The sequence below is a fragment of the Bos mutus genome, chromosome 2 (genome assembly GCF_027580195.1).
Source record: "Bos mutus isolate GX-2022 chromosome 2, NWIPB_WYAK_1.1, whole genome shotgun sequence".
NCBI classification, from domain to species: domain Eukaryota; kingdom Metazoa; phylum Chordata; class Mammalia; order Artiodactyla; family Bovidae; genus Bos; species Bos mutus.
In genome coordinates this window covers 91,390,325-91,417,837 of record NC_091618.1, presented here as the reverse complement: position 1 = coordinate 91,417,837, position 27,513 = coordinate 91,390,325, and the positions used below count along the sequence as shown (strand labels likewise).

Sequence of the window (27,513 nt, the reverse complement as noted above, 5' to 3'; positions counted from 1 at the left end):
TTATCCCTCTATTTCTTTCATATCAACACCTGTAACTTACCAGGCTCACCAGGTGAGCTGTATAAGAGCGAGTTCATTTATCTCCATGAAGATGGAAAAACTGGTGAGAAGAAAGCAGTTTACAGGAGGGTTAAAGCCCTCAAAGTCATGCTGATTTTCTTCTAAGTTCTTTTGCATGAATATGATATTAAACACAGAGCAGTAGGAAATGAGAGATTAAATCTCAATTTGAACCCCATATGCTGGAAGTTAGGTAAAATTCCATTACATTTGAATACTTCTATGCAAGCAATTTGTTACCCTTTATCCTTTAGTGGAATTGATGAACAGGTGGTTTTCAGAAGATCACTTAGTATATTTAGCTTCTGAAATTTGAGCGACTTGGGATCTGATTGGCTGCTCCAGCCGCATGATAATTCGGAGCCCATGTTCCACACCGGCTCTTGTCTGGGGTTGTCAGGAGGGGAGAGTTGGGAGAGGCTTTGCTGCTGTGGAAATTTATTTGGTAGATTGAAGGTAAGGCCAATTTATGGCTTTTTTTTCTGTAATATTCTTTTAGGAGAAGTTTTACAACTTCCCTTGAGGTATTTTCCAAACTCTGGGTCTTAACTGGGGAAATGAGTGATGCGAAACTGACTAGGAAAGTCTATAACCCTATGACCCAGCTCAGGTCTTGCTTATACCTGACATGTAGTGTGTGATTAAATCCTATACTAACCAACTTCCTGCTTGACCCAGTTGGCTATCTTGTCTAATGAATTTTTTTTTTTTAATGTTTTTGCATTTGTTTTTCCTTTTTTCTAAATATATTAGTATGAAAAAAGATCTATGTCCTTTGTTCCTATATTTATCTGGTTCTACCGGACTTCATTTGACTCAGAAAGAGTGGCAGTTTTGCTAGCTTAACAAAACCAGCCACAGCTGGGGTATTGGTTTACAAGCAAATATCTTTGGGCGAAGGGACAGCTGCTTCAAAACATCATCTACTTTTACCCAGAGAGAGAGAGTCCTCCTCTCTGGCGTCAAAGAAGGCCTTGGGAGATCCCTTTGCTGGTTCCTGAATTAGCAACTTGGGCCCAAGACCCACATCTCGAATGAACTTCAGTCAATGCTTTAACCATTTGCTGTTTTTCAGGTTTGATCAGAGCTACAGAAACGAAAGAGGAAAAATCTGTACAAGCCAATGGTGTTTGAGAAGAAAATAACCCCGTTGCCTTGAGGTTTCTATTTTTTCTTTTCAAGTCCGTTGACAGATTTATTTTTATGTGTTCTAATTTGAAGCATAGGCTCTATTGCATACAATGTCGTGTAACAGGATGGAGACCAAAGGCAGCCCTCTTAGAATTTTGGTGCTACCAGGAAGAACTCCAGCTTTTTTCTGAAAGCCAAGTTGAACTTTCCCTAAAATTTTTCCCTGGAATTTTGCTTGAAAGTATTTTTTTTTTCCCTCCAAGTATTTGGAAACGTAAATACTCTGTTCCTTTGACTCCAAACCCTCTCACTCTGTCACCTCAGCTTCATTTTACAACTTGAACTAGACGGATCATATAGCTAGAAGTAGCAATACGAAACACATTCCGGAGGGAATTGAGAAATTGGAAGCCTGTTTTTTTAGACCAGAATTTACATATCTCCTCTCACTTAGCCTGCAAAAATACATGAGTATATAGAACAGATTAGCCTCTAATTCTGTTTTTATAATATTATAAGGTGATTTCAGACCTGGGGGTAGATTCTAATGGATTTTCGTTTGTCTGGAATATGAAGTTTGTAGGTGCCACTACTACTCTGGGAAAATGGCAGATGACGAAGAATATGAGGAGGTGGTGGAGGTAAGATTTTTAAAACTCCTGACTCTGACAAGTGTATTTATGTGGCGATAGTCAAAGCCGTGTGGGTGAATTAATTGTTTGAAAAATACATTGTCTATTATAACTTCACAAAGAGTCATCGTTAAAGCATAAGAAAAGGAGTATTTTTACGTTCCGTTTCACTATAATTATGTGGGATTAGAACTGAAAAGAAGTATCACTGTTACCCACTTTTGCTTTTCTTTAAATTCACCAAAAAAAAAAAAAAAGTATGGGGTAAAGGTGGATTTTCAACTGTCTTCTGAAACTACCTTCTTCCCCACTTCCCAGCCCCTGTAGCCAAAGGAACAGAGGAAACGAAGAGAAAGTTCTGAGAACTGAATCCTATTTCTTAATGTTTGCACAGCCACAGAGGGAAAAAGAGCTACTTAGTCCTTGTTTCAGCAAGCTAATTATCTGTTTAGGGTGAAATGGATTAAGCGTTCAGAGAAATATATATATGTGAGATATATGTATATGTAAGAGTTTATACATGTGTATATGTGCACACACACAAACAGGTAAAAATCATGGGGCTCACAAGTGACAGTTGGAGCCATACTTCCCCACAAACTCCATCCTATTTACCCAAGGGAACGAGACTAGCTTTTGCATTTGAATTTTGAAAAAGAACAAAAGACCATAGTGGGCATCTTGAAAAATTCCTTCAAGGTTATTGAGATATCTGACATGATTTATAAAGTTGTTACTTTATATTTATTTTATTTTAGTTTTTATTATATTGTGGTTTTTCTTTACCACTTCTTGCCTTTAGCATCCATGTAAATATATTGCCAATGGAATCTGTAAGTCCTTAACAATTACCAATTAACGATGATGATTTAAACATGTGAAAATATCTCTTAAGTGCTCAAGATACATGGAAGCAGTTTTCAAAATCTGTGCTTTTTAGTAAGAGTGAAATTTAAGTTACCCAGAATCAAATTCCGAATGAACATGCCAAAATCTATCTTTGGAATATTATTTTATTTGACAGTTTATACTTAGATCAAGAAAATTTTATTTTATTCTAAAAATACAATTGCTTTTATTATTGAAGGATATGAAGGGAAAAACAGACTGACTTTCATTCAATGTAACATTCAACCTCTCTGGTTCAAATGCCAAAAGCCAGATTCTTCAATGTGCAATATTTTCACTTGGGCACATTTTACATACATCCCTGCTCGTCAGAATAATCACTGTCAAGCACTTACACAATTATAAATTGCCTTCTGTATGATGGTAATACCAGGAATACCTTTTAGCCTCCATCTTAAATATACCTTGTCTTCCTTAAAATAATGGTGTTAACTGATCATTGGAAATTGCCCTTAGAGCTAGATTTGAAGGATTTAACCAGATGTCATAAAAATGGAGGAGGCTATTTTTAGGCATCTTTTCCTTGCCATATTGTTCCCTGTTTCTGGGACCAGCAGGTGATAAACTAATAGACTTTCTGCCAGAGAGAATTGAACCAAGGTCTCTCTGACCTCAAAAGATGCCATGAGAATGGATTGGTGGCAGATTTAAGGAAATAGGTAGGGAGGAATTCACAAAACTAGAACCAGCTATAAAGATATTTCTCCTGGGGTTCTTGGACAACTGAATAAAGTTGTACTGTCATTCTCTAGTCAAATTTAAACTTAGTACATCTTTGCCTTTTCCTTTCTTTCTATCATACTATCTATTTAGTGGCACACATCTAAAAAAAAAAAAAAGTGAGATTTGGCTTACAAGTTAATGCCAACCATTTGGATAATGTTGCCTTTTTTTGTAAGCTTTTTTCTGACATATTTACTAATGATGAGAGCTTAGCAAAGGTAAAATTGGAAGGCTACCAAAGAGCTGCTTTTACTTGGATGCTAAGAAAATCCAAAATAGTTGTAAATCATTCACTTTAGTTGAAAACTTCTTTTCAAGTCACTGCTGTTTTGTGTGGCCAGAAAAAAATGGTTCCATGTAGATCAGCATCAAATAGCATTCCCTAAAGTGTCCAAATGGTATTTCCCATGTGATGAAGACATAGCACATAAAAGAGATTCTCTGTCCTGTAAGAGCTCGTGATTTCTGTTGCTATGTGTAAGGACACAGAGACAAAATTAGATTTCAAAAAAAAAAAAAAAATAGTACAGGAGCAGAGAAAGCATAAGAGTGGGAGACATTAAGCAACTTTTATGCTAATTTTATTGCAAGTGAAACAGAGCATGTGGCCTATGGACCATAATTCAATAATCTGATGAGAGATCATTTAACCAAGGGCAAAAGAAAGGAGGCCCCTGAGGGAAATTTTGCCTTCAATGTTTTTTTTTCCCTCCATCCCAAGTATATGTTTTGGTGGTCAAGAAAAAATGAAGCATAAAATGTTACTCATTTTGTTAACTGAGAAAATGAGCCAAGTGGTTTCATTTTATCCCTTTTCTGTATGCCTTGGCCTAAACCGTTCTTTCCTTCTGTTCATCCAGCAAAGCTGGGTGATGCTAAGGGCAGGATTCCACTCTCCTTACGCATCTGAAACAAAATGTCAGCCAGTTCTTATCCACATCTATTTATTGCTAGTGATGTCAGAAGTAGTACAAAAGTAGATTTGATTTCAGATCCAGCCTGCAGGCACCTCAGAACTATCAGTGGCAAACTGCTGCCTAACTTCCCCACATTTTGTGATGAGGAATCTCATTGTAGCACCCCTTTCAGGACCTTCATGTTACCAGAAGGGACCTATTCGTAACTCCAGAAGAAACTCTTACTACTTAGTCATCAGGTGATATACGGATAATTAAGATGTGTATATGCTTTCAGATCTATCATTTTCATGAGAATGATATTTTAAAATTTTATTTACACTGAGGTTTCTGAGGTTTTTTTTTGTCAGCAAACAGTGAGTTTTTTTATCACAGTTCCTCTCTGCCCAGTCCACACACTCAAGATATTGTTATTATATTCTCAGCAAACTCTGAGAGTACCATAAGAAAACATTTTATTTCTCAAGCAAAATAGCTTCACCAGATAAATAGCCATCCTCAGATACCTTTCTCATCACCCTGCATCTCCTTGTCCAATCTGATGGCTTTCACTGTGGCTACTCTGATGTTTCACATAGTTGAAATGGGTCCCAAAATATGAACAGCCCCCGCCATCTACTTCCTTCCCACCAATGTTGAAAACCAACTGGACTAATGAAATAAACTAAGTGGTTTAACTGAGGCAAAGCAGAGGTGATTCCTGCTTTGGTTCTAATGATACCTTTGTTCTCTATTTCTAGTATTACACAGAGGAGACAGTCTATGAAGAGGTGCCAGGGGAGGTAAGATCCAGCCCACATCTGAACAGGCTGCATGCTCAATAAAGCAGAAGGTTTTCTCCTTTCTCAGACTCCCAGGGCCACCAAGCTGGCAAAAGGGAGAATCTGGAGGTCACTCACCTATGTGCCCAGCAGCCGGCAGTATACGTATGAATGTTACGTGTTTTTACTATTCAATATATCCAAAATGGCTAGGGATGGTTCCGTTACTTGGGTGATATTTTTTGGTGTAGGTGATGTTTATTAGAATAATGCGATTGGCTATCACCACTCTCTGCAACAAAGGTGGGGCCTTGGACTTGAGATTTGCATGGGGACCAGCAGTTTCACTGTGTAGAGTCATAACTTCTTGGGCACCAACTCTGCTCAAAAGAAATGAAGCCTCCAAGCCTTTTTCCTTGATGATAACGATAAAATGCTACTTAGAGTTTGGCACATTAGGAATTCTGAGAAAGTCATTTCCATAAATATTCTAAGCTGGGACTTTTTCTTTTTTCAAGCTGAAATGTCTCTCATGCTTAATTTTCTGCATGGAGCTGCTGCTTTTAAGCATGACACATGGTGATATGGATGCCTAACCCTGAAACCTGCATAAAAACTAACAACTGTAGATTTTGTAAACTGGTTAGTTTCTCACCATCAACCATACATCAGTAGTAAGGGGCGGAGAGCAATCTATTAGCAATAATCTGACACAAATCAGGTTGTGTGTCATAGATGTACAATTTCCTTGTTATTTAGGTTTCTCTTTTTTCCTAATTGATGCTGGAACTCTTCCTTTGGTACAGATGATATAAGTTGGGAAGGAAATTTTACTCTGAGATGCACTGAAAATTTAACTGCTTATCTACTTTTCTTACACATTTTTTAACTTTGGATTAGACCCAAACTTTGGACCTTGGTTTCTTCCACTATAAAGTCTATTGTAATAAGCAGCAGTTTCCCACCTACCACATACTGTCGTGAAGCTAACTACCCCATTATGTTGTCATCATCATTCGTGTTCGCGTAGGCATTTATTAGTGTAAATGGCACTCTAGTTCACTTTAATTAACTGACTAAGCCAAGAGAATGGTAATCACTTGTATTATTGATGTGATTCATTTTTTCAAATTCATCATTCTTTGTCTCATGTAACAGAATAAACACCTGAAGAACAAGCAACTTTTTCTTAGAATTATTTAAAAGTTAATATTAAAATAAAGAATTCGAGCTTTATTTGCCTTCATTTATTTTGTTCCCTGATCCCAGTTTGCTTTCACTTTACCATGCAGTTTAAGAAGATTTTTAAATGATTGAGAATATTTTTGTTTTATTTTTATCCTATCTTCAAGTGTTCCTTTAGGCAAATGGAGTTTTAAGGCAATGTTGCAAGCAGGTAAGAAGTAACCTTTTTGTTCCAGGCAATCTGACACAGTCAGCATTCAGACTTATGTAACATAATGTGCCTTCATGTGGATATGGCATGTGATTTCCTGCTTTGGCCTGTTTTAGATGTGAAATATTAATAACACCAGGAATATCGATCTGACTTGAAGTTAGAATAACGTATATCAAGATCATAGTATTACAGTTTTTACTTTCATAACATTGTCAAATTTTGATATAACTTCATGCCAAATTTTCAGACAATAACAGGATTCTATGAAACTACGACAACAAGGACATCTGACTATGAGCAATCAGAAACTTCCAGACCGGCCCTGGCACAGCCAGTACCTGAAAAGCCGGTGGAGAGGAAGAGGGTTATTCGAAAGAAGGTGGACCCTTCAAAGTTCATGACCCCCTACATTGCACACAGTCAGAAAATGCAGAATCTCTTTAGCACAGTAAGTTTCAAAAAACTTCTACTTATGTGGTTTTACTGCTGAGAAATTACTGGTCTCAACCAACTGTGTTTTGGATGCTGGCTGGACTTTGTTTCTCAACATTGTATGAGACAAAACTTATTTTACAGAAATATAATGTCTCAAAACTCTTGAATTCTGTTTTCACGTAATTTACTTGCACCATTGCAGCCAGCATCAGGGAAAGCATCCTTATTGAAATTATCCTCGCAAAGTAAGCGTAAGGCCAATTGTAAAGAATTTATTGGTGTTTAATCACGATTTGTTTGCCAGTCTAGAACAATGAAATCAGAGTTACAGATTTATAGAGTTAGATATAGATTTAGTTGAAATCAGTTCACATAAACTAAATAGCATTTATTTATGCTATGTCTGAGCATGATGCCTCTCTAATAGACTAGCTAACAGTGTCTCTAGGAGGTATAGAGTGAAAAAGAATGTGATCTTTTAAAAAGATCTTAAAATGTGATCTTTTTAAAAGATCTTAAAAAACCAAGATCAGGCTAAGAAAACTTACCTGAAATTGAGGATCAGAGTGTTCTGTAACCTGAAACAGAAGTATTTTAACTGGCTGCACGTCGGATTTCCCTAAGATTCTATGAGCTCTAAGACTACTGATGCCCAGGTTGTGCTAGTTTATTTGTCCAGGCAGCCTTGGGACCTGTAGAGGATTTTGAAAACTTCCCAGGTTCTAATGGGCAGCCCACACTGAGAATCACTGCTCTTGAAGATGCCTGTCTTTAAATTTCCATGTCCAATTCTATAAGTTACACTGACTGGCAGCAGGTTTAAATCCTTTAAATGGAGCTAACTTGTTGATTGTCCAGGGTAGACTGAGGTCTCAGTAAGTGGCCTGATTGCACATCTTCTGGAGGCTTAAAAAATGAAAAGCACTTGGGGAGCATCAGGTTATATAGGATTAATGCTTATGTCAAAAGCATCATGTTGCGGTTGGCCAATAAGTATTCATTTCTGGTCGAGTGTTAACTACTAGGGACTGTTTGGTAAATTTCTACTTCAGAGTCTTGAATCGTTCAAAATTTAGGTTTTCTAAGACCAAGATTTTTAAAAACAAAATTATCTTACCTCTTTTATCACTGCAGTATTCATCAAAGATAGAAAAGTTTATTGTCAATTTATTGCCATAAACACCTCATTAATTCAAACAGTAATATCCTAGAATTTCTGATAGTCTGAACAAAATGTTGGCAAAGGTTTGTAATATTTTTAAAGTGGTTAGAAATGAAATCAGTAGTATAATTTAGATTGTTGACTATTCCACTCAAGAGTCTTTTTGAAGTATTAATAATGATAAATTATGCATATACTGTTAAAGCAAGAACTCATATATTTAGCAGAAATAATAAAATTTCATTCCTTCTCAAAATTCTTCATAATTTATACTTCCCATTAATTCAGATGGTGTCTCAGTTATCCAAATCACTGAGATTTAGCTGCAATTTCTGAACTGAATGTTTTTTCATTGTATTAGCAATCAAATCTTTTTAGACTTGTCTAAATTTCTATATTTCCTAAAATTATTGAGGTTCCAGCTTTTCATGTGTGAATTCAGACAATAAAAATATTGAAAGAACCATTTGAGGGCATTTCCAAGACAATAGTTTATAGTAAAATTTCTACTCTCAGTATTCAGCCATGCTTGGGAAGAGCAATTAATATATCTATTTTAGTTTCTGTTGAGAATCAGAGTAGGGGACAAAAACAAAGCTGTTATAACTGATAATTGTTATAACTTGAAGGATTAAAAAATAAGACAGGATGTATGTATTGTCTGTAATTTCTGCTGCTGTGTTGTCATGCTTTAGGCTAATAATCTGATGTCTTTTTTAGAATAAATACAAGGAGAACTATGAGAAAGCAAAAGGGAAGCCATACGCCATCACAACCGATACCCCAGAACTTCGCAGAATCAAGAAAGTTCAAGATCAACTCAGTGAGGTGGGCCGCATTGCTAAAATAGAGGAGAGAGTCATTTCAGAAATGTCCCTACCACTGGGAATCAGTTCAGTTCAGTTCAGTCGCTCAGTCGTGTCCGACTCTTTGCGACCCCATGAATCGCAGCACGCCAGGCCTCCCTGTCCATCACCAACTCCTGGAGGGCTTTAAATAGGTGTAGAGAGAATAAGGGGTCAAATGACTGTGAGCCAGTCTAAAAATATACAAGAAGCATTGGACATAGATTATGTTGCTCTAAATGTGAACCTAAAGAGACTTCTAGAAGCTTGGCTTAAAGGTAGTATGAGATGGGAATTCAAACTCACTGAGACTATCCATTCTGGTGCACAGGGAGGCTGAAATTTGGGTGGGAAAACAGACAATCAGTGAATACAGGTGCTCTATGGATAGTTGGAGTTCACAGCCTTCTACCTAAAAGGCAGAAACTTGACTTTGGATGCAGACGTAGAGTGATTGGGTCAATGTTCTTTATTATAAGATATTTTAAAATATATTCATATATTCATGCCTGTCATGGGTTCTAATTGTGCATTATTTTGGCAGGTTAAGTATCGAGTGGATGGCGATGTTGCTAAAACTATTTGTCACGTCGACGAAAAAGCAAAGGACATTGAACATGCAAAGAAAGTGTCGCAGCAAGTCAGTAAGGTAACAAGGTTGTGGTATGGATGGCTGGAATCCCAGGTAGCATGTGCATTATAACTGCCTGGCCTTGGAGGAGAAAACTGAACAGGCCAGATCCTGCTCATCAGTTCCAACGCGAGCCCACAGGCATGGTGGGGTCTAACAGCCACACATGTCAGGCAGTCTGTACCAGTGACTGAAGTGGACCATCAAAGCTATGGGGGTTGAAAAGCCCAGGACCTCAGCTCCAGCTACAGAATTCAGTTCCAGTGTCTACAGAGTCCTTTTTTTTTCTTTTTAAGAAGTTGGGAGGTGAATTTTTAATGAGAAATCTCCAAACTTCAAATGTAAGCAACTAATTTAAAATATTTAAAAAATACCATCTAAGTCAAACACATCTACCATCCAAGTTCAGCCAATGACTGACAGGTTTCAACCTTTGAAAAGAATCTGTAGAGAATCAGAATCATGATTCAATTGACCAAATTAGACTTTTCAAGTGAAAGCTTACTAATGCAGGGAAAGTATCATGGGATGTCGACCTGGTCAACATTTCCATAATTGATGCTGGTGTCACTTCAGCACACTTCAGCCTTCACGTGAGGACAACCTGAGTGTGGGTGACTCTTCTCCTTTGTGCCCTAAACCCTCATGCCTTTGGGGGAGACATCAAGCCACAGGTTCTCTGCTCTTTCTGTGCAGGTTTTATACAAGCAGAACTGGGAAGACACCAAGGATAAGTACCTGCTTCCTCCTGATGCCCCTGAACTTGTCCAGGCCATCAAGAACACAGCTATGTTCAGTAAGGTAGGGGCCTCTGCTCAGTTGCTACTTGTCTTCTTGTGTTCTCCCACCGCATCACACAGAGGGGTACCTGCAAACTCTGCCTAATCTAAAATATGGTCCCCCAGCCATTTTGTGAGTAGCCTTGAGGCATGTGGGGCTGCAGGGATCAGGCTGGCTAAGAGGAACTGAGAGAAATGTTCCTGGGCCTAATGGAGGAGAGGGTCTGAACAACTGGGGAAGAGTGCATGGGGAAAACAAAGATGTGCCTGAGGGGAGAGGGGGCTTCCCTGGCAGTCCTGTGGTTAAGACTTCGCCTTCCAATGCAGCAGGTGAGGGTTCGATCCCTGATTGGGGAGTTAAGATCCCACGTGTCTCATGGCCAAAAAACCAGAAACATAAAACAGAAGCAATATTGTAACAAATTCGATAGAGACTTAAAAAAAATTGTCCACATTCAAAAAAAAAAAAAAAAGATGCACCTGAAAACCAGTTCTGAGACCCACAAAGACCCACAAAGTATACAGCCCGCACTATATGTTGGACATGCCTGGCTGTCACTCTTATTAAGGGTTTAATTTTCTCACTTGTATTAAAGGTTTATTAAAGGTTTAAACACAAAAATTATGCTAAGTGCTTCCTGGCTCCTTACACTTTCCTTAGTACTAGTTGCAGAAGGCAGGTAAAGTCAAAGATGAAACACAATGAGACACACATCTGCTCTGCAGTAAATAAGATGTGTCAGAACAAGCCAGGTAAGCTATTGATAAATATGACTTAGATGGAATGGGATCTGTGGATTCCACTTACCTTTGCTCTCCCTTTGCCCCGGGTTCTATATGCCACTGATGGATGAATTCAGAAGTAAATACGTCAAGTCAGTGTGTTCTCACATTCTCGTAACTTTCACTCTTCTCTGATTTAGAAACTATACACTGAAGACTGGGAAGCTGACAAAACTATGTTTTATCCGTATAACGATAGCCCGGAGCTGAGGAGGGTCGCGCAAGCCCAGAAAGCTCTCAGTGACGTAAGTGCAGTGCAGTGCTCACATTTGAGAGTGTGCAATCAGGACACCTTGAATTAGGACACACTTCTTCTAGCCCAAAGTTCATTGAAGCTCTTCGTTTAAAAAGACTAAATGCTATTGGAACTTCCTTGGCAGTCCAGTGGTTAAGACTTCGCCTTCCAATGCAAGGGGTACAGGTTCAGTCTCTGGTCAGGGAGCTAAGATCCCACGTGTCTCATGGCCAAAAAACCCCAAAACATAAAACAGAATCAATATTGTAATGAATTCCAAAAAGACTTTTAAAAAATAGTCCATATCAAAAAAAAATCTTTAAAAGAAAGGATTAAATGCTACTATTGCAGAGGAATATATTTCAAATTATAATTCATGAAGCCTAATTTAAACTAGATTTTATAATTTATATTAGATATTATTTAGTCTCATGCTCTCCTCTTACTGGTGAGGAAGCTGAGTCTAAGGTCACATTAGTAGTCTGTGGCAGAGCTCAGATCAAAAGCCTTGTCTTGTGATCCCAAGACCAAAGTTCTTTCCACTAGAACATGTGTCCTTCCATCACCTTGGCTGGAGTTAAGTTTCTCTGTGACAATAGAGTGGCATTTAAAAAAAAACTTTTGGGGATTATAGCCACTTCTGAAAGTATTGAGTGAACAATGTTATGAAGGATTTTGATTTGCTGTCTTAATTGTAAGTCTGAACTGTGGTAGTCCCCTTCTTCTGCACGGGCATCTGACTACATACTTGTCCAAACATCTTAGTGTGGTTATTTCACAAACAGCGCCTCCCATAGAGCATATGTAGGGGATATTTTAGAGTTAGTTTAAAAAAAAAAAAAAATCAGCAGCACTACTGGCCAGAATTTTAGTATCCTAGACCTTGAAAACTTTATTAGAGGAACTTAAAAGGAGTAATAGAATCCTTAGTGTTGAAAGCAGCAGCAGAGACCCCAACCTCAGCCTTGTTTTGGCTAGCCCTTGTTTTGAGGTACTTTATTTCTTGATCCCTTGATCTGCTAGAGGCCATATTGAAAATAAGACTGCTCTAGTCTTCAGGGAAACTGTATTATAGAATGAGACTTTTATTCTCTTATATTCAATAGACCCTGAAGCTCTTACATTCAATATGGACTTAAGTCACTTGGCATTTTGAGACTCATCAGGATTTACTTCCAGTGCATCTTAGGATCCCATCTTGTCCTGATTATACCCATCTTGTCCAGTTACACATATGAATATGAGTTATACATACTCATTTGAAGGTATCTCCAACTTTTGAGGTCTATTTTTTTAGTTCCTATCACTTGATATCAACTAAGTTTAATAGGCATATTTCTATCCTAGTTTTCATATAACTGATGGAAATATAACAGATATAATCCTATCCTTCTATAGGGTAAGCTAGAAAATAAGCATAACAAAATTTTAAAGCCATTAGTAAAAATCAGTTTTAATGTGTGGGGACCTTCTGCTTCTCTTAAGATGAGCTTTTTGGCTTTGTATCTCATAAATAATGTTGTTGTGTGGCCTTTATCAAATGATCAATAATTTTTTAATTAGAAGACCATTATGCATGCATACCTGCCAGGATGAAAAAGTACCACAAGAAATTTTCATCCTTTCTCCTGAGAATTTAAAATCAGGCTGGTAAGATGAAAGTGATATATACTAACAACAAGAGAAAAATTTTTTAAAAACCCACAAGCTCTACAGTGTGGTATTTGCTAAAACAGGAATATGTGACTAATGAGAGAAAGCTGTGTGGAAGTGGAGATCCAGAGGGAATAAGTAGTGATGAACATTAAAGGCATTTTGTGGAGAGAGAGTGCTGGACAAAGGGACATACATGATGTGAGTCTGGAGTTTTAGGGGACAAAGAGATTGAATGCTTCTTGTGATAAACCATAATGGAAAAGAATGTATATATGTGCATAACTGGGTAACTTTGCTATACAGCAGAATTTGGCACAACATTGTAAATCAACTATACTTTGATTAAAATAATTTAAAAAAAGAAAAATGAATGCTCTGGGTGCTGAGTTAGGCAGGCACTTGTAAGAAACAGGTAGCAGGACCTTGAAAATCAGACAAAATAACTTTGATATGATGTCTCTCATTGCCTACCATATCATAAGATTTTGGTGAGAAAAATAACATGATAAAAGTAGAATCTGAAGAAATTTTGATGGACCATATGGTAGATTGAGACTAGAAAACATCATGATTTATAGAATACTATTTTAGTAATATAGACAAATCGGGATGATGGAGACAAAGGAGAGGAAGAAAGGAATCTGATGTTAATAAATGTTTTAAAGTGTTAATGACATTTAGATATTGGAGACAAAGGTGAGAAAGGAAATATCCATGAGTTTGTGACAAAGTCCTGGTAGTCTAGGCGAACAGGGGTACAGGTGGTAACAATACTTTAGTGAAAAAAGAAATAAAGTCGATATAATGGAAGAAACATTCAGGTCAAGGCATTTGCACAGGTGTGAGATCAGTACAAGAGATTAATATTTGAGAGTCAAATAATTTTTAAAATGTGACAACTTCAGACATGAGAATATATGAAGGAGGCAAACAGCGGATGGCCAAGGGCAGAGTTCTGGAGGATACCTACTCTTAGGACACCTGGGTAGGGGCCAGGAGAAGACAGAACCAATGACCAGAGAAGTTGAAGGGGAACCTGGAAATACTATGTCATGTAAACCTAGGGAGAGGTTTCCAAGAAGGCATTTAATCACCAGATGTCTCCTCTTACCCATAAAAAGGAGAGATGAAGGGTCACCTCCATGTCACTCTAGTGCTATGGACTTTGAACAATCAGAGTTGACTGCTTTTTTTTTTAATATACCTCAATAGAGGACATAATAAAGAGGGACATATAATAATGAAGTAGAGTCTTCTTTTTCTTGCCTCAGAAAGACTTGGCAGTTGACTTATGGCTTTTATTTTTGTGCTAGACCAAGTATTAGGTTACCAGCATGCCTATTAATACTGCTGTCAGCACCACGGACATCTACAATTATTAGGCACAGAGCCCCAAGCAAGCTGTTGTCCACCGAACATGCCACTGGCTAAGCTTGTGGATTTTGAGCTAAGGGTTTGGTTTCAGAGATTCCCTCTCCTTTTGTCCCTCCTAACCCAACTAAGTAGCGACAAAATACTTTGCAAAAACCAAGAGTCTTTAAGTTGATCCAGAGTACTGAATTCTAACTAGACAGAATTCTGAGCAAAGGTTCTTGAGAAACTAGGACTTCTAGATCTGAATTCTCAGAAAACTCTTGACAGGCTGTCATACTTAATAAGCATTCCTCCTAGTAGAATGTTGCTTCCTCCTTAAGGGCTTAGCCAGTCACAGAAAATACAGGTTGCCCTATGCCTAAAGTAAGTCTTCCCTTATTTAAAAGAAAGTAAGCCATGGAATTATTAATGATACAAAAACACTTTAAAATCTGTCTTTTGTGCCCCAATTGATTTAATTTGTGAAAGCATTTCTAATAGGCATTAAGTAGATATTATTAGAATAAGATATAGTTAGATTATGGCTCAATGGGTAAAGAATTCACCTGCTATGCAGGAGACACGGGTTTCATCCCTGGGCCATGAAGGACCCCTGGAGAAGGAAAGGGCAACCCACTCCAGTATTCTTGCCTAAAAAAATCCCATGGACAGAGGAGCCTGGCAGGCTACAGCCCATGGGGTCTCAAAGAGTTGGACACAACTTAGTGACTAAGCACACACAGACTTGGTTAAAGTATGAAGATGATTGTGACTTTGGAAATAAACGACCTCTTTATAAAAAAAAGATACAGCCACATGGAAGGAGAAATCACTTATAGAAGTCTCACGGCTGAGTAGTAGAAGAATTGGGAGGAAAATTCTCCTTTTCCAACCTCCCCCGATGGCCTCAGTGTGTAAAACACACACTCAGAAGTCAATTATTGAACCCTTGCTCCAGTCAGGTACTCGGCAGGGAACGGGGTTCCCAAATGAGAGGGGTGTTTTCTGCCATGCCAGAGCTCACTGGCATGAGCTCACAGACATGTAAACCAGGTACAGTGTCATCTGATTTGTCATCTGATTTTTTTTTTTTTAAAGGAGGTAAGGGTAGTAGAGTGAGATTCCAGGAGAAGGTCATCAAGACAAAGACTCAAGAGGGGAAATTGTACCTGTCTTGGGATGTGGAGAATGAGTAGCAGTTGGCAGGCAGATGGGGAGAGGGTGGAGTTGGGGCTTCCAGGGAAAGGGAACAGCGTGTCTGAGGTTCAGTGAAAGGACTTCATGTGTCTGGGGATCAGTGAATAGTTCTTATTGTTGGAAGTAGGGGTCAAGACTGGTGGAAGAAAAAGAGGAGTCAGTAGTGAAGGGAGAAAAAAAAAAAGAGCAGGAGCCAAAGGGATGCATAATGAATAGATGTGGTAAGAGAGCTGTTGAAGCTGTAACAAAAAAAGGGTAACTGAGAGAGGGAAAATTCAGGGCTATCAAAGGGAGCAGCACCCTGAGTGCAGGACTTGAGCTCTGCCAGGGGTGTTCCCTCCAAACCATGCAGCCGGTGAAGGAAGCAGGGATAGGAAAGACAGAAGTGTACAGCCTGTCTTTATGAAACAGGAAGCTGAGAGGAGTATGGAGTTGGTTGGAAGCTGTTGGGGTTTTAGATGAGCCACTGGGAGCAGCGACTGACCAGAGGCACAAAATGGGATGTTCAAGCTTCAGTAAAGGCAAAGTGGCAATTGGGTGCCGTAAACGTACAGTACTCGGCACGGAGCGCCAAGCAAGTTGCTGTTCACAGGACGCACCATGGAGCAGACACAGAAGTTTCAAGCTAATGGTTTGGGTTCAAGAGGCTGTCTCTCCCACCTCTGCACCTTCTTCTGGTGTCCTTTTTAACCCTGCTTATCTGATGGATGGCATGGCAACCCACTCTAGTATTCTTGCCTGGAGAATCCCCATGGACAGAGGAGCCTGGCGGGCTGTGGTCCATGGGGTCGCAAAGAGTCGGACATGATTGAGCAACTAAGCAGCAGCTTCATGGTGTTATCCTGATGGAATCCATAGAGTTGTGTGATTTTCCTCAGCAGCACTCAGTATCCTGGATATTAAGGACAGCCGAGGTGTGTGGTTGACTTGATCCAGAGCGTGGAGAGTTTGTGAGCAGGTGTGATGTAAAGACAAGAGAATGCTGTTGTCAACAAGGAGTTGAGGATGCTGGTTAAGAGAGTATTAGTTGTAAATCATGGTGTGGAAACGAATGGAAGGGGATGGAACTAAGGCCAATAGTCTTAGAGAAGGAAGATGCAAAGAAATTGAGATCACCAGTAAAGCTGAGAGTAAGGGCCTCTAACATCCAAAAGGATAAATTATGGTGCACTCAAATGTAAGACTTCAAATAAAGGGGAAAACAGTATTTTTTTTTAATGCCAGTAAATGGAATGTGGGAAATAGATTCATGAGCATTCCTGTCTTTTATTTTGTCAGATTGCCTACAAAAAAGGTCTTGCTGAACAGCAAACTCAATTCACATCTCTGCCAGATCCTCCAGATATAGAATTTGCCAAGAAAGTAACCAATCAAGTGAGCAAGGTAAGTAAATAGGGCTGAGACACTGTCTCCCTTGAAAACTGCTACTGAATAATCCAACCATCAGAGAAAGTAATTAAGATAAACCTAAAAACGCAACACAAACACTAGGAGTATTTTGCCTATGTCCCTGAAAACTCTACAACACATCCATTAACACCATGGAACCATGTTAATAAATGCTTGGTCAGCTGGATGACTCAGTGATTGATAGATGGGAAAGTGTGTTTTGAGAACAGAATCCACATCCTGATGTCCTTTGACATTCTGACTTATGAGAAGAATACTAACAGTAACCAAGTAACCACAGATTTCCACAAAGACTCTGATTGTTTTAATTCAGCGCAGACCCTGTAGAGTTTTATGCTCAGAATCAGACTTGGAGAAAATAACAATGTACAAGTGGTCTCTCAGAGGCAGCTTGGTTAGACAGCCCTGAGCAGTGCACCTCATAATTTCCTAGGCCTGGCAGACAGCTTAGTCTGTCTATATTTAGTCTGGTAAACTAGCTCTGAGGAATGCAGCCCTGACAGGGAATGCAGAGAGACAGATGTTCAACTGATGAATAGATCCATGCTAAATTCCTATTTTAATTTGGACCAAATCAGGCCACTTTCTCTTGGGATACTACTGCTTTTAAATACTTTCCTTTGCCCTTTGTGGAGTTGACTGTTAGTTTGTTCTGCTTGAGTTTTGGTTGGACCTCAAGATTTCTGTCTTGTTTAAGTATTTTGGGGGAAGGTACGTCTTTAGTAAAGGAGAAGGAAGAAAACTATGGATGATGAAGTCTATTCAGCAATATTTTTTAGTGTCTGATATTGTAGATTACCTACTGGTGTGAACAAGGACTATTTGGGATAAAAGATCTAGTAAGTACAGTAAATTTTCACTGATAGGAATACCATGAGCCCGAAATTTTGCCCAGGCAGGGCTAAGCAGAAATTAACTTTAGAGCGAACTATTGACAAAGAGTTGGCCTCTTGAAAGTGTTGATATTGTAAATGAGATTGGAGAGAAGGACAACTTAATTCTTTTTTGGAAGAAAAATAAAAAATTGCTTTCAAGTATTCATTTAGAAAGAAAAATCTATTTTACATTTTTATTAAAGGCATATTTTAAAAGAAATCTTACTAATGCAGGATTCTTCTACCTCATTTGAGTATACAGAGTGAGTACTTAAAAATTATTTTTAAAAATCTATTTTGGACTCCTCTATAACCAATCTCTCTGCTAATGTAGGCTTGCCGGTTAGTCTAGACTGCACTCTTAACAGAGCAGCTACCAGTCACATGTGCCTATTGAGGAAATGTGACAAAAGGAATGTAAAATAGTTCACTAATTATTTTATATTGATTATTGTGAACTGATACTATTGGGCATCTATTGTATAAAGTAAAATAACATATTTTTATTAAACTTTTTATTTTGTATTGGAGTATGGCCAATTAACAATGTTATGACAATTTCAGGTGGACAGCAAAGGGACTCAACCATACATATACATGTTTCCATTCTTCCCCAAACTTTCCTCCCTTCAGGCTGCCACATAACATTAAGCAGAGTTCCATGTGCTATAAAGTAGACCCTTGCTGGTCATTAAAATTAATTTCCAACCTGTTCCTTTTTTATACTTTAAAGTATGGCTACTAGAAAATTTACCATGATGGCTTGCAATATATGCCTATTGGATTGCAACATTTGATTGGATGCAGAGACATTATTGAGTACTTTGAAAGCATTGCTAGGGCTGGGTTGCTTTGTGGAATAACAGTATTAGCCAAGGGAAGGAGGGCTATGGATGAAGGTCATCAGATTATCCACCATGGTGATAATTATTCACCCCAGTCTTACCAGGTCTTATAGCCTCCAGTTCATATGTTAACATAATGAACACATATCTGGAATTGTTATATTGCTGTTCCATTCTGTTTACCAGCCTTCTGTATCATAACTTTCAGAATCCATTCTCTCACCTATGTCTTTGCCCAGAGTCATCAAGTCATGCCAGCACCTCCTCCTGGCTCAGTGCCTTCTGTAGAGATGTGTAGGCAGGCAGGGCTGTTTGTGTCTACCATGCACACTACGACTCCTGCAGGTGGAGTTCTGTGAGCAACACTGAGCTTCTTGAAGTCCTTGAGCTTCTCTGCTTCCTTCTAGACTCACAATAAGAAAGATACAAGATTTCAGGTTGGAATTTCCAGCTGATGCTAGGTCTGCAATTGAAAGGAGAAACTAGGATCTAGAAAGTTAACCTTTGAGAAGAAAGGATATAGGGCATTAGAGAGAGGGCTAGATTTCCTTAAACTTAAATTCACTGGCTCTGCATCTTTCTCACCCTTGGTACTTGTTCTTTAAAGGCATACCAGAAAACCACTTTCTTTTTTTTTTTTTTTTTGAAGAGTATGGCGGGAGTATGCAAACACCTGAGACCCACTGGTTATGTCTGTTGACACATTCTATCAGCCAAGGTGGGGAAATTGCTCTAACCCATCTCTGACTCATGTCCCAAACTTGGGGTTGGCTGGATTAATTCCGTTTCAAGAACATTCAAGCCAAAGTAGTCAAAAAATCATGGACTAGGTTCAATTTAGTGTAGTCAAACAAACATTTGTGAGGTAACTTCTGCATGCTGCATTTTGTGTTAGATTTTGAGGATACAAAAATGAAGAACATATAATTCCTCTCACCAAGGAGCCTCACAGTATAGGATTCAGGTAGTGTGGTGTTCGGGAGTTAATATGGGATAGCAGTTTAATTTTTTTATTGCTTGCCAGTTCTCATTAAAATTTCGTAAGTCTTATTCATTGGCCTACAAGCCAAATTTTGTTGTAGTTTTGCTGTCTGGATAACTAGGAGTTTCAGTAAAGCTCAGAAATTAATGGCTAAGTTCATCGGGCATGAAAATCTGGGGTTGAGTGATTTTATTATATCAATAATCATGAATTACAGAAGGAAGATGCTTCTGACTCTCTCTTCCCTCAAACACCAGGGACCATCTGTGAGTTCTCTGTGAACTAAGTCCTTAAACTCAGCAAAGGGGAGACTGATACCTCTATCCCCTGCATCCAACTTTTTCTGTGGGATAAGTAACACTATACCAGAAGATTTGAAGACATCTATTAAGTACCCAGGAAGGGCCTGGTCAAGATATTTTTTAAAGCTGACCACTACCACCTAATTGGCTGCCTTATTTGTCAATTTCCAGATTTTGCTTGTCTTATTTTCTTTATTTTTTTCCATCCTAGCAAAAATACAAGGAAGACTATGAAAATAAAGTCAAAGGCAAATGGAGTGAGACACCTTGCTTTGAAATTGCAACCGCCAGAATGAACTCTAATAACATCAGCACAGTAAGTAGGAAGGGATGTCCATCCAAGCTGGATGTCCTTGGGTTGAGAGGTTGATTCTTTCCTGTATGACGTCTAGCCACTTGCTGCTCCTGAAATGGTACCAGAACATTTCAATCCAGACAACTCTTGCTGGGGGCAAGACCTGTGTAGGGTCCCTATTTAGAAAGAAATTCCACCATCTTTCCTTCCTTTTGCAAAGCATTGTTTTGATTGGATTCCATTACTCTTGCCTCATTTTTCATTGGAACAATATGGTTTCATGGTGAGTACAGATGAAAGAGGCCCTTTTTGTTCTGTGTCTGGGCACTCGAGCGGTACATTTATGAAACTGATTAATCTCTTCCCAGATCCCCTCCCTGGAAAACATAAAAAACCTCTTTTTCTTTTTTCTTAAGTTCTCTGCCTCTGGCCTTTGAGAGCTCCTTCTTTGAGGTTGTCTTCCAACCTGTTATAACTGCTCCAAGTTTCTGTTAAGCTGCTAATGGCTTTTGTGATAGCACCATATTCTATAACTGTAATCTGACCCACAGAAGCTAAGAGGAGCATGGCTTTGGGTGATGTCTCCAAGTGGCCTCTGTCCTCCCATATAAGACTTTTGCCTAATTGTTCCCACAGCAGTTCTCCAGCATATTTCATGTCTTACAGAAAAAATACCAGGAAGACTTTGAGCATATGAAAGACCAGATCTACTTCATGCAGACGGAAACCCCAGAGTACAAAGTGAATAAACAAGCTGGGGTGGCAGCTAGCAAGGTATGGGGACATTTTCTCATTGATCTTGATATAGTCTCAGTGTGGGGGAATTTCTTACAACTCTTGCTTTTGTATATAATGGGGGGAAAAGTTTCTTATGGGAACAATAAGAAAATATTTGGGGATTACAATAGGGCTACCAATTTTTTTAAAAAAATTGCCGTGTAGGAGAATTCACAATACTAAGCTACCATCTTCAGCATTTCATAGACTAAAGGACCTTTTGATACCCAGAAGTAGAAAGGACAAAAGAACTTCTCAAGAAAAGGTAACTGGCAGCGTTCTTTGAATACAGACACTCACTCTCACACTTCCAACTACCGTTGTTTTTCTATTTTCTTATTAACTAGTGAAAATCTGGTCACAGACAAGACGCATGAACCCATGGATTTGCTCATATAGTCTATAGAGTGACTCTGGTAACTAGTCTACTCCTAGGCATTCTACAGGGGGCTTCCCTGGTGGCTCACAGGTAAAGAATCTGCCTGCAATGAAGGAGATACGGGTTTGATCCCTGGGTTGAAAAGAGCCCCTGGGTTGGGAATATCCCCTGGAGGAGGAAATGGCAACCCACTCCAGTATTCTTTCCTGGGAAATCCATGGACAGAGGAGGCTGGTGGGCTACAGGGAGCCCCATAGGGTTGCAAAGTGTCGGACACAACTTAGCAACCAAACTGTAACAGGTGTTCTAAAGCACTAGAAAGAGCAATAACTTCAAAGCCAATCAGATTTGATTATAAGCCTGGCGTTGGCTCTGCAGGAGGAGTGAAAGTAGGAAGATCATGTCACTTAGGAGACTATTTCAGGATCCAGGTGCAAGACAGTGATGTTTTGGACCAGGAGAGTAGCCTGGAAAGTGATGAGAAGTATTTCAAAATTAGAGCTGACCTGATTTGCTGAGGAGTTGAATATGGGATATGAGAAAAGTTTTGGTCTAAGCAACTAGATGGATAGGGTTTCCCTTTGTCAAGATAGGAAAGATGGTGGAAGGATAGGTAATTTCTTATTGGAGGGGAAACATGAGCTCAACTTCAGACATGTAAATTTTGAGATGCCTTTAAGAAATGTAAATGTCAAGTAGGCAGTTTATTATATGAGTCTGCCATTTCAGGGGAGATATCTGGAAAGTTTGTATAAATTTGGGCATCAGTAGCATATGAATCATATTTAATGTCATAAGACTGGAGGCCATCAAGGGAGCAAGTGTAGAGAGAAAACTCTAAGGATTGGATTCTGGAGTGCTTCCTTGTGAAGACATCAGTAAGATGGGGTAGAAGCAGAGTTAGGTAAGAGTGATTGACGTCTTGGGAAGCTGGTGAAAGGGGAAGGGAGGGAGTAATTGTGTCAAATGTTTCTGAAGTGGGTTTATCAATGAATGGTGTCTGGTGAACTTAATAAGAGCACTTTGGTTGAGTGTTTAGAAAGGGTTTGTGAGTGAATGAGAAGAGAGAAATAGAATAATATGAGTGTACTTGACTCCTGAGAAAAAAGAAGAGAAAGGGGTAGTAGCTAATGGATAAGTAGGTGAAGAGGGAATTTTTTTAGGTAAGAGGCAAAAATGCCATGTTTCTAGGCTGATAGAAGAAAAATCAAGTGTAGAGGGAAAATGAGATCATGTTGAGGAGGGGAGGGAGAGTGGCTGGAGCATTGTCCTAGAGTAGGAGAAAGGGGCAGGGACCTGGTGCTTAGGAGCAAGGGATGACTTTCCCTGAAATAAGAGAGGAAGCTGTGAATCCCAGATGCAGGTAGAGGGATAATAGGTCTGTGGAATTTCCTTTCTAGTTGTTTCCATTGGTCATGGAAATAGATAATTCTATAAGAGGTTGTCTACATCCTCCACTTCTGAAGAACATCCTCTGTGAGTCCCCAGCGTGGGCTGTAGGGGTGGTACATCTGTGTTTCAGTTGTGTATCTCCCACCTTTGAAGACTGAGCCAATTGTTTTCTGAGGTTCTTAAATATTGGCAGATTATCTAGGATTTCCAGAACATGTCTATATTCTAAAATTATTTTGCTTGAAGAAATAAATGGCACTGGTGCTCATGGTCAAGGTTAGGATCTGTTTCTTTTTTTCTTCTTCCCTTTGGATATGCTCCTGAGGGGGGCTTTTGTGCCCTTACTTAAAGCTTCTGTTGGAGCTGGAATTAAAGGTGAAAAGTAGGGAGGGCAGAAGAAAAGATGAGGCTGTCACCATATATCTAGCCCCTACCCCTTCCTCCTCCTCCCATGCCTACATTAAGTATACATGTGCTCACACACATAGTCACAGATGAGGCATAGAAGGCTAGATTGATGATGCTTCTAGCTTTTTCTTTAAACATGTGTTGGCAGATAGGCAGCTGGAGGATAAGAGCTGAATGAGGGTTCTGGAGCAGCAGGTATCCAGGACATGATGCACTGTCATTATTATGATGTATATCTTTCTTCTATTATTTCTCCCTCCCTCCCTCTCTCTCTCCCCCCTCTCTCCCTCCCCCACCTCCCCTCACCCTCCTCCCCTCCTCCCTCCCTCTCTGAGGGTAGGGAACATGTGTTACTGTTTCTTGAATCTGTCCCAGGACCAGGTGCATAATCAATGCCCTATGGATACTTTTGAATGAATAAATGATGGAAGAAAAGATATCCTGAAAATGTATGCAGTTTCTCCACTGCTGTTATGAGTTACTATGAATATTTTGTTTACAAAATGTCAAGCTGCCAGTTTTCTGAAGAGAAAATTGATTCCTGGAGCGATGTCATAATACGTGTAAAAGAGAAGGAGAACAAAAGTAACATAGAGAGTTACTATATCACTTTATTTCACTCCCACAGGTAAAATACAAACAAGACTATGAAAAGAATAAAGGAAAAGCAGATTATAATGTACTTCCTGCTTCAGAAAACCCACTGCTCAGGCAGCTGAAGGCGGCAGGAGATGCCCTGAGTGATGTAAGTATATTCTTGTCAAAAGTGGGTTTTTTTAACCTGAGCTGCAAGAGGGATGAAATTTTTCTCCTTCTACAATGACTAAATGCAAATAGAACTTTGCAAATACTTGAAGGTTATGGGGTAGCAGTTTCCCTGGAGCTGTCTAACAGGAAGGCATTAGTGTCTCTGAGTATGATATGTGTCAATGTGGGGAGCCTGTGGACTAGTTCAGTAGGCAGGGAAATCCTCATTTCCTTGAAACTCCAGGAGCCTGTGCCTTTGTGTGGGCAAAAAGTACATTGTAGACGTTTTGTTGTGATTCTGGTGGCGGCAGAAGGAGACTGAAAGGGGAAGACTAGGAGCTGGAGCCGCTTGGTGCCCTACCCTTATGCTCTTCAAGCCTGCTGCTGGACAGAAGGGAAATGTCCTGAATTTCACAACTTCTCTCCCTAACCTCCACCACTTTTTACTCAGGTTTTGACTCCAGAAACCATCATTTGCAGACAGCAAAACTGAAAAGATGGCTCCCTAAGTCTTCACAGGAATTTCTAATAGTGGAATATTAAGAGCTTGTCTAATCCACTGCTTTTCAAATACACTAGATAAGTGAAAACTGGCCTGGCATTAGAAGACGCACAGCTCAAGGCCGCTTTGATTATGTATATAAAGAGACTGAACATACTGTCAGTTGAGTTTTCCCTTTTAATTAGGTAAAGTTTCCCAGCATTTGAGATTATGTGTGGGTTAGTTATCTTTGTCCCTTGAGTTAAATCAGCACCATAGATATGTGTACATGTGACTGACGAGGTGGGGTGAGTGATGTGGCAGGTGAGAGGACAGAAATGAATCTGTTCAAATAGCTCTACTGGGAAATCAGTGCAAAGCACTGTTTCCTGAATGAAGGTCATCTTTATTGAACATAAAAACCCAAGTTCAAATCCATTTTGTTGAAAAAGACAACAATATAAAAATATTAAAAATGAACAGCCCCAGTATGTGTATGTATGACTGATTCCCTTTACTGTCCACCTGAAATTATCACAACATTGTTAATTGGCTATAGTCCAAGATAAAATAAAAAGTTAAAATGACAATGATTTGCTTTATCAGTTGGGCACTGTAAAATCCAGTAATGGTTAGAGCTGAAGATAAGTCTAGAAGAGGAGAAGGGTTGGTAGACTGTTTGTATATACCTTATTTTTAAGATACACAGTCTGTTCATATAATAAGGAACTTTTCCTTGGTAGAAGGAGGAAGAGTGTATACTTCCCTGTGTGCAAGCTTTTTCCATGAAGGTTTGTTTTTTAAAAAATGAAAAATTTACTGTCACTCAGAATGTTCCTGTTTCTCAGGGCATCATTAGTGAAGAAAGAGTATGTCAGTTGACAGGTAGAAAAGGCAGTAAGTCAGAAATACTCAAGCACCTCTGCAACTAAGGGTTTGGTCTGAGGCAATATATTGGTTTCTTAATTTTTTGGAGAATATTAAACATTTAGGCTTTATAATAATTGCTAATAGAAAAGGTTTAAATCATTCACGACACCCCAAGGTGTGATTGTTAGTTTTAAGACAGTTGACAGGTAAAATCTTTTTTTCTTCTTCCTTTGTTTAGTGTTGGAAAATACAAGTGCAATAATCATCAGCATGGGGGTGATAGGAACCTACTTTAATTGATTTTTTTCTTTCCTTTAACAGAAACTATACAAGGAAAACTATGAAAAGACGAAGGCAAAGAGCATAAATTACTGCGAGACACCCAAATTTAAGCTTGATACAGTTCTGCACAACTTCAGTAGTGATGTAAGACCCCCCACCAGTCATTCCGTCTGTGAAAGCGAAGACCCATCATTTTGCCAATAAACAAATGATATATGTTTTGTCTTTCAGACTAAATATAAAGATTCCTACTTAAAGGATATTTTGGGACATTATGTAGGCAGCTACGAGGATCCGTATCATACACACTGCATGAGAGTCTCAGCTCAGAACAGTGATGTACGTTCTAAGGCAGTTATTTGCCTTTCCAAATAGCACATTTTCAGGGCATGAGTAGAGTGGTTGCATCCTTATGTCCGATTTCTTTTTCTTGTAGAAAAACTACAAGGCAGAATATGAAGAGGACAGAGGCAAAGGCTTCTTCCCCCAGACTATAACTCAAGAATATGAAGCGATCAAAAAACTAGATCAATGTAAAGATGTAAGTCTGTGGTATATACTATGAGCATTACCAACCTCCACAGTATCTAGTGGTCAAGATATTTTTACAAATTTGACACTTCTGCAAACAAATGTTAGCAGGAGACTGTAAGAAACACAATTTATTTTTTAATAGATACACTATTTTCCCTGTGGTCACCCATATGACTCAAGTGTTAAATCTAGCTCATTTTCCCAAAGAAAAGTAATCAGGAATCTGAAGACATGGGACAGTTTCCTATATATATGTAAGAGCATTCCTCAAAAAAAGAACTACAGTCTAATTAGAAAAAAATGTGTTTTATTTCCTACAAGTTGCTTTTCTTTCGGGGGATGGGGATATGCCAGCTTAGCCTATAGGCCAGCTCAGATTTTGACAAGTGATACTACACTAAACCTGATTTCTTTTCTCCCACAGCACACCTACAAAGTCCATCCAGATAAGACAAAATTCACTCAAGTTACTGACTCTCCTGTTCTGATGCAAGCCCAAGTCAATTCCAAGCAGCTGAGTGATGTAAGTTCTCTTAAATATCCAAGAAATCCAGTTTTGAGGGATGATATATCATAGCTCTGTACTTAAAATCCATTTATAAAGAAGGGTTTTTATCCTTGTCACGTTTATTTTAAAAAGACTACGTAAGTTTTAACGAGTTTAACTGGTATACATTTGTAATCACCTAAAATGATCTGATCTGATCTGAAAATACTTAGTTACCTTGCATCTTCTTGGGTGGATAACAATTATAATAAGGGTTGTAGAAGAGAAACTAAATGTAGCTTAACGCACTGGAGAGCACTTGAATTTGGGGGTCAGACACCAGTGAAAATAAAGTGTTAGTCCGTTAGTTGTGTCCTACTCTTTGCAACTACATGGACTGTAGCCTGCCAGGCTCGTCTGTCCATGGAATTCTCCAGGCAAGAAAACTGGAGTGGGTTGCCATTCCCTTCTCCAGGGCATCTTCCCAACCCAGGGATTGAACCCAGGTCTCCTGCATTGCAGGCAAATTCTTTACTGTCTGAGCCACCAGGGAAAACTGGATTCAGATTTTAGCACTGTCTTTTATGACCTGGGGGCCTAGGCAAGCTGTTGAACCTCTCCATCCCTCACAGTTTCCTTTGATAATATATGCTTGTTTTGAAGATGAAATGAAAAGAAATATGTGCATGGTGTGCATCCTGGCCCAGAGCAGGTATTCAGTACATGGGATTTCTCTCTCTTGTGCAAGTTTATTTTTGGGAAATGGAGTCTTTGAGATATGTTTTATCATATGAATTTTAAGTGTGAAATTTCAAATTTATGTTGAACTAAAAAAAAAT

At 39.0% G+C, this 27,513-nt stretch overlaps 1 protein-coding gene across 1 annotated transcript in view; it reads left to right on the top strand.

Moving 5' to 3' along the window:
• The first annotated feature begins 440 nt into the window (after positions 1-440).
• NEB (nebulin) overlaps positions 441-27,513 on the top strand; it is a 220,916-nt gene continuing 193,843 nt past the window's right edge. The window contains 17 exon segments of the mRNA XM_070390326.1: positions 441-516; positions 1,136-1,220; positions 1,768-1,832; positions 5,113-5,154; positions 6,780-6,980; positions 8,850-8,957; positions 9,519-9,623; positions 10,302-10,406; positions 11,308-11,412; positions 16,887-16,991; positions 20,234-20,338; positions 20,984-21,091; positions 23,902-24,018; positions 25,693-25,797; positions 25,885-25,992; positions 26,090-26,194; positions 26,612-26,710. Of these exon segments, the coding sequence (XP_070246427.1) occupies positions 1,797-1,832; positions 5,113-5,154; positions 6,780-6,980; positions 8,850-8,957; positions 9,519-9,623; positions 10,302-10,406; positions 11,308-11,412; positions 16,887-16,991; positions 20,234-20,338; positions 20,984-21,091; positions 23,902-24,018; positions 25,693-25,797; positions 25,885-25,992; positions 26,090-26,194; positions 26,612-26,710 (1,554 nt within the window). The 5' untranslated portion in view covers positions 441-516; positions 1,136-1,220; positions 1,768-1,796.